This window comes from Musa acuminata, chromosome BXJ2-2 (genome assembly GCF_036884655.1).
Source record: "Musa acuminata AAA Group cultivar baxijiao chromosome BXJ2-2, Cavendish_Baxijiao_AAA, whole genome shotgun sequence".
Taxonomy (NCBI): domain Eukaryota; kingdom Viridiplantae; phylum Streptophyta; class Magnoliopsida; order Zingiberales; family Musaceae; genus Musa; species Musa acuminata.
The window spans coordinates 26,158,514-26,166,590 of record NC_088339.1 but is presented as its reverse complement, the minus strand read 5'-3'; the positions used below and the strand labels follow the sequence as shown (position 1 = coordinate 26,166,590).

The window sequence follows — 8,077 nt, the reverse complement described above, 5'->3', positions numbered from 1 at the left end:
TTAGTCGAGTACTCCTGCATTAACCTGAAGTCCCTCATTTTAGCTATTTTGATGAGAAGCCTATTGACACTGGTCTTGTGAAGTTCTATGGCCTCTGTCATTCAGTCTTATCTTGGTACTTGGAGTTTGCCTTTATATTTTCTACCTCCTCGGCCCCTTCACATGATCATGCGCTCTTCCTCCGTGAGAGCAAGAGAATAATGACTCCATGAAAGTTCTGCCTTTATAATACCATAGTGTTTCCAAGCCCATGGCTCTACTCTCTGTCACCTCATATCTGCGTCCCTTTCTTCACAATGGTAGATTCACCTATGTAACACTGTGGCACTCCAAGTCCACCTCCATTCTAATCGACACTTTAAGTTTTGGATAGCTAAATCTCTCTAGACTCATCGTCACTTCTTCGACTCTTTCGATTATCTGCTTCAACACTACTGTGTCCTTCGAGCAGTTCCCCTTGGTGGTTGGAAAGATAGACTACAACTCTTATGCATGACCTCTGCCTTCATATTACAGGGCTCACGCCAATTCTATTTTCTTTTGTATCCTTAGTAGAAATATTCGCTTACTTAGTCTTGTCCTTTGACTTGTCGGGCTTCCTTAAACAAAAATGAGCTCTAGAGTAATCTAACTCTCTAACTACTCTAATTATATCTCTATATATTCAAGTATCCTTCATGGGATTCACTATTATTTACACTTGAAATTCTCCTTCAGTGGTACATAGCCCCCATATATTGATGATCAAGGTTTTTATTTAATACAAAATTTGATGCACACACGGAAACCCACCTTTAATGTATTATGACAATCGCTCCTTGAAACTATTGTCCTTCTTGTCATTGTATTATTCATCGAAGTGGAGCTCCTTATCATACCTCGATATGATCGAGTCCCTCGTGTGTGTCATTTTACCTATATTGTCTCTTGTTGACATCTCCATTGTATTGCCTCTTGCTGCACTATATTGCCTATTACTTACATCTCTATTGTATTTTGATTTTTGTTGGATGAACTTAGACTACAATCTCTCTATGTGTGGCTTCTGCCAATACATCGCAAGACCTCCAACACCTCTGATTGTGTTCGCTCCTTTAGTAATCAACTTTCATCTACCGACTCTCGGGTCACACCCTAATGAAGCACAGCTCTATGATAGTCCATCACCTAGCAGCTCTCAAAGTCTATCAACTTTACTGAAATTTGTGTCATTATTTGGATCATGTACCTCTGCCACAAGTATAATCTTACTGCATACAACTTCTTTTGCGTAACTCGAATGACAATATTACAATATATTCTCCAAGAGTATCCACTTTGCATCTTATTGTCCCATGCCTTCTAACTCTAACTTTCTCTCTGCAAGTTAAGTTGTCTTAGTTCCTCCATCAAATGCTTTGTCAAGATAATATGCATGTGCCTCGAAGCTCCCTTCGACTTTGGCCCCATATAAGATGAGTCTATTCCATTAGAACGAGTGACTCATAAAATGACATGATCTCATTATTGCCACTGCAAGAGTTCATGTTCTTGGCCTCTCTATCTAAGGAAATCTTTATGCCTCTACTTCATGTTTCGTCTTCTATATCGACTCCCTTCATATGGCTTGAGCATTTCACCAAGTTTTACTTAAGCTATTCCACTCTTCGGTTTACATTGAGTTGATGTTGACACCATTTCACTAGTCAACCATTCGTTTAGTCTGATCTCTACATCAACTCTAAGTGTGTCTTCATTTGGTATTACCTTCGATCGCTCCCCCACTTGATCTCGTAATGTGTCCACCGACGCATCATCTTATGCAAAATCATGTGATGACTCCTCATCACTTGCTTAATCCATTGAGCTTTATAGAGTTGTTGTCTTAAAGTACATTATAACATAAGCAGTTCATTGTATATGATTCTCGCTTTGGAGAATCGAGACTTATCTCTCATAGATATTTATTTTGTTAGAGTAATTTTTCTCTTCACATCATTCTCTCTAGAAATTTTGAAGACTACTATCCCTTGGACTACTCTACCTTGCTAAACAAACTGTATACTATTCCACCCCCTCGAACACACTTGTTAGATTATAACTCTTCACTAATATAACCCTTATTATGCCCGTCAAGGCCTAATAACATATTGAATTTACTACACACTTTAGCTCTCTATAGACGTATCCTTCTCATGTTGAAAAGATAGTTTCAATGTTTCATGGTGCCAAGTTTCAATTGCTTTGGAATGACCATAGATAATTCATCGTCCATGTATAAGCTCTTGTATAAGTATCGAATTCTTTGAGTTAGTAATTTTCTTTACCTTTGTGAGCTTTACACAACTCTTTTGATCACTAAGTAACTTATTTCTTCTTGCATGGTCTCATTCTTTACCAAGGGTCTTACTTACCTTGAGCACCATCAAGTTTGGTTGCTAATGTCAAGTCGTAACTTGAACTCAGCTATCCCAACTTTTGTGTATTACATATTCTTCCTATCTCACTTGTCCTCGTGGTGTCTCTTATGTGAAAGGTTGGTCATTCCTCTGAATGACAATCTCGGATGCTCACTTCTTTGAGCGACTCTTTTTCCTACATCTCAATGCTCATTTCCTTCAAACGGTCACATGTGCTGACTACCCTCAACGCAGCCCCACCAAGTTCCCTATGTTTACATGTCAAGTATTTATAAGTATGCTTGTCCTGCTATGATATCACTAGTCATAGACTTAGTTGATTTTACTTAAGTCATGTGGTACCCTTATACATCCGTTCGCAAAGGGTTAACCTTCTTGAAGCATCTTATAATCTATTAAAGACATACAAAAGAAAAGGCACTTGATAGACAATATAAATTACAAATATAAACTTTGTAAAATTTAAGCAATCGCATAACAAAGGATTCAAGGTGGTCCGTCATAGTCAAAACTTTCCACAAGTACCCATATAACACTACTATGGAACAAGGCAACGAACTAGCCCTGAATAATATCTTAAAGGCCCATCTAGTCATGTGTCATATGGGTAACTCCTAGATGCTATGTTGGTTGATAGTCTGTACCACTCTATAAAACTTAAAAAAACCCTCAAAATAACTATTTAGATGGTCTATTTTTGGATAATTTTACATATGCATGATGATTGCACGCAACCTACGTTTACAAACTTAAAATGACCATAAAAGCCAATTAAAATGAGGTTACCAAACTTATTATAAGCCCTACATGTTATGCAAAACATGAACAAAATAAACATTGCATCGAACATCGTATTTATAATTTTGTTCATAACAGTAAGATGAACCAATCCAATTAAAATATTTTTATACTATATTATAATATTTTTTAATAATATCAAAAAATATTATAACATAGCACAAAAATACTATGTTATAATATTTTTATATTATATAATTTTTTTTATATTACTAAAAATAAAAATATTATGTTATAATATTTTTATACTACATTATAATATTTTTCTAATATTATTGAAAACACGTAAAAACATTATTCACCCCATGGTCTAAGACATAAGAAAAAGAATATTTTAGATATTAGGTAAAAAAATATATTATTTGAAAATTTTAAAAGGATAAACTAAAAAAAAACTTACTTTTCAAAATTTTTCACTCAAACTGTGAAAATTTTCAAAATAGTACTCATAATATATGAAAAGATCATTTTATCTCTTCTTTAGTTGGATATATCGTTGCCCGTAGCCTCTTTTGTCATGTAGAATCACCCCCCTTCACTTGTAGCCCTCATGTGAGAGTTGACCACCTCCCTCTATCGAGGTTGCCCCTTTTGTTGCAACCCTTGTGAGACGACCGGTCCCCCCTCTCCATCATGCACGAGACCACCTCTTTCAATACAACCCTCATACAAGGTGGGTTGGTGCAAGGCCACTTTCTATAGGTTTAGAACAAGCATCTTCATCATAGACTATTGGATTCTAGTATGAATGATAACGAAAACGATGACCAATAGGTTAAGCTAGGCTGATGGAGCAATCCACATCGAGGTAAAATAATTATTTTAAAAAATATATTGTTTTCACACATTTTTTGAAGTACGGACACTTGACGAGAAATTTGAAAAAGCAGGAGTTTTTTTTAACGAATTCACCCATGAAAGAAGCTTCTGACAAAAAAACTCAAAAAATAAGTTTTTTCCAATGATTCGTCCTTATATATATATATATATATATATATATATATATATATATATATATATATATATATATATATATATATATATATATATCCTACACCATTTCGTCAGCTTAAGATAGTTGCCACCTACCTTTCTTTTCGACTCTGCTCGTCGCCTCCTCTGTTCTACTCTCGTACTCCTCCGCCTCTATTCTCTCTCTCTCTTGCAAGCATCTCTTTGTCCTTTGGATGGATGATCTGAAGGCGGCCTCTCCTCCCTCGGCGGCGAGGGAGGGAGACGGATCGTACTGCATGTCATCGGTAAATCCCAATCCCTCTCCTTCGAATTCGTACGCGGCTGTTGTGATCGGAGGCACCTTTGACAGACTGCACCAAGGCCATCACTTGTTTCTCAAGGTCCCATCTCTTTCCCCTCTCTCTCTCTCTCTCTCTCTCTCTCTCTCTCTCTCCGATCACTGTTCTTTGTTTCTGTTTTTTTTTTTATCCGTAATAGCTGTTACAGGGTTCGGTACGCATCTTGTCTACCTTGTGATCGGTTTGCATATAGCGCTTTTCTCAAAGGCTCGAGATTTTGTTTCCTTTAATTTTCTTGCTCGCTTGTAGGCGTCCGCGGAGCTTGCGAGGGAGCGGATCGTCGTAGGGGTTTGCAATGGACCTATGTTGAGCAAGAAAGAGGTTCCTCCTCCTCTCTCTTCTTCGTATTTCTCGTCTCCCTTGTTGCTGTTACTCTTGGCATTATTCACAATTTAGTTTCTTTATCAATAATCGAAGAGGAAAAACTTACTGTGCAACAACAAATCTGAAACAAACATTCTCGTTCATACTCTATTAATGTATTCTTATGCCAGCCATTTTGGTTTGTCATTTGGCAAGCTATCAAGTGAGAGTCTTCCATTTAATTAATTGTCTTCGATAGGACTCCCCGTTTAGATCAGTGGAACAGTATTCTTATTTTTAGCCGCTGACGCTAAGTAAAACCATGTGCATTCCTTTGCTTGAACGTAGTTATAATTTTAGGCTTAGATGTAGTTCGTTGCACTGCAGTGTTACCAAAATTTAGCATCAGGTCAGTCACTTTGGGGAGATTTTCATTGTCAGTCATGGCCTTGGAGTCTCTTATCGATTATTCTACTGTTTTCTGTTGCTACAAGTTTTTGTGCAGAATAATATCTTCATTTTGGTTCTGTATATCATTGTTGTTTGATCCATTTTAGCAGATACAGTTCCACAAATAGTTTTCTTTTGCTATTGGTCTTTAATATCTAAAATCTTGTTCCTTGCTCCATGAAATTGTAGTATGCTTTCCTAATAGAACCACCTGAAAAGCGCATGCAAAGTGTGAAGGACTTCATTAAGGTAATCTTTTGATAGTTGCATCACAGCATCCTTCATTGCTGAATGAATCTTGTTAGTTTCCACTCATTATGGCCCTGATCTAGTTTACATTTTAGTAGTCAAGGAACCATAATTTATGAGCTGCACAAATTTATCTGAATTCACATTTCACTTTCGCATTGTTGTAATTTTGTAATGTCATTTTATATAGAGAGCTCATTTCTATTGAATATAGCTTCTTTCTCTTATCAATTGTAGTTCAAGGAAACAATTTTTGTAGTGATTATTTGTAAGTGCAGCAGGTCCTTCGAGCTGGTTCCTGAAGATTCTTAGTTTATGCTGGTTTGTAAGTTTATGTCAGTAGTTATGCAATCAGGTAAAGTGACTAGTGATGATTCTTGGAGATGATGGATCTGGTCAAATCTAACATAAATTAGAGCCTCATATTGGCCAATCCAAAAGTTATGTGCAGTTAAATAATTGCAATTTCTGATCTACTGATAGGACACATCTGATTGATACTGCATAAATCCTGTTCCGAGTTACATATATGGTGAATTGGTCCGCTGTTGTAAATTGCTTTTTATCTGTCTTCCATTATTTGTTATGCGAAGTACCTTACTGAAGATAAAGTATGATATCGTAGGAAAATTCTTTTCTCCTTTGTAGGCCAGAATAATCAGTTTAGAGCCAAGGCTTTAGTAATAACCCAGGCATGGCCGGGATTGCTCTTAGTGATTCTTCAGGATTCACGTATGCCAGGACCACTCATAGCGATTGTTTAAGTTTCACTTTTTTTCTCTTACAAACTTTCCTGTTTAAGGCGATGAGTCTTTGAAAAACAGTCCTTTGAATTCTTCCAAGTATTTTATTGAGAATATTCTTTGTATCATACACTTCTAGCCCATTTCACTTCTTTTTTGTCTTTTTAACTTGACCTTGCAGCATCTCTCTCATTCTTGTATTGAGTTCAACTCTAGATGTTATAACTGTTTTTATCTTTGTAGTGCTGAAATGCCCGGCATGCCTCTGTCTATAGATATTGGATGGAGTGCTCAAATAGTACACATTATGTTTGTCTGTTTGGTCAGACAGAAACTATAGGATTTTCGCAAGCATAAAAACAATGGGTGAGGAGATGGATGCTTTGATATATTCTTTTGCATGCTGATTGGACTTTCTTCAAGTCTTCTTTATAGAACCTCTTCTAATGTTTTTCTTTCAGTTCTCATTTTCTTCTGGTGTTTCTTCTTTATAGAACATCTTCTGATGTCTTTCTTGTCCTGTTTAATTTGATCTCACTTTTGAAAAAGGCTTTCCTGTTTCATCTCCTTATTATTTTATTTATGTTTGTCTTTCTTCATTTTTCCTAGTGTGCATTTGAACCTATCTGAAATGAATTTTCTTCTGGGGCTTCCTCTGGTTTTCTGACAGTGATGACCGGCAGCATCATGAAGAAAATTGTGATCATTGGGTCCTTCAGTGAGAAGTTAGAATATGATGTTTACACAACAATATCCAGAGGCTTTGATCACACAATTTTATTCTTTTTTTTTTCTGTGAAAACACAACTTGTAATAAGAATTCATGAAACTTTGCTCATTTATCTGAAAAATGTTAACTTAATTGATTCTGCACCATTGCTGATTCATATGTTATAATTATTTTCTCTTTTTTTTTCCGGTTACTGAACATTCTTCAGTCAATTAAGCCGGAGCTGATGGTGCAAGTTGAGCCGATCACAGATCCATATGGTCCGTCAATTATAGATAAAGATTTGGATGCTATTGTTGTGAGGTCTCATACCTATCTTCTAATTTATATTGATTTAACTTTAAGAAAATTCAAAGTCGTGCTCAAAAAAGTGCCAAATTCAATCATGAGAAACCACATCTTAAACTTTGTTTGTCCAACAGCAAGGAAACATTGCCGGGAGGCATTGCTGTTAACAGGAAGAGGACTGAGAGAGGCTTATCACAATTACAGGTATGTGAGCACTTAAAATCTAGCACTACCTACTGTTATTTCCTCACAAGTCAACCATAAATGATAAGTTTGATGTTGTAGAGGATCTGTCACCTGATTTTCATCGTATCGTGAACGCAGATTGAAGTGGTGGATTTATTGCCAGAGGAATCAACAGGAACCAAGATAAGTTCTTCAACCCTTCGGAAAATTGAGGTGGAACAAACCATCAGAGATCAGCAACAGCAACATGGACAACTATAGTACATTCTGAGTGTGCTACATATGTATAACAAAACCTCTACACAACCACATATGTACAATTTTCCAAAAATTCTGCCACAACCTTACTTTTTCTCACAGCCACAGCTGCTATAACTATAATCCTACCTTTCATTTGTTTTAATTTTGTTATCTGTTCTTGATGTGTCAAAGTTTTTTTTTCAAAAAAATAAAAAATGATAAATTCTTGATTTGGACTCTCCTCCAGATTATTGCAGACTCTCTCTCTCTCTCTCTCTCTCTCTCTCTCTCTCTCTCTCTATTTTTTTAATATTTATTGCTCCAGCATAAGTTTATTCTTATGTCTCATATCTAGAATGATTAGTACATTATAATATA

The 8,077-nt window shown here is 36.1% G+C and overlaps 1 protein-coding gene across 2 annotated transcripts; it reads left to right on the top strand.

Moving 5' to 3' along the window:
- The first annotated feature begins 4,266 nt into the window (after positions 1 to 4,266).
- On the top strand, positions 4,267 to 7,935 carry LOC103975930 (phosphopantetheine adenylyltransferase). 2 transcript variants are annotated; one of them, XM_009391071.3, is made up of 6 exons: positions 4,267 to 4,552; positions 4,760 to 4,831; positions 5,453 to 5,512; positions 7,194 to 7,288; positions 7,408 to 7,477; positions 7,598 to 7,935. In XM_009391071.3, exons 1-6 carry the CDS (start codon positions 4,385 to 4,387, stop codon positions 7,718 to 7,720), a joined length of 588 nt encoding a protein of 195 aa, XP_009389346.2. In that variant the 5' UTR covers positions 4,267 to 4,384; the 3' UTR covers positions 7,721 to 7,935. The 2 variants fall into 2 exon arrangements, with proteins under 2 accessions (XP_009389346.2, XP_064952021.1); XM_065095949.1 differs by lacking the exon at positions 5,453 to 5,512.
- Positions 7,936 to 8,077: the final 142 nt, after the last annotated feature.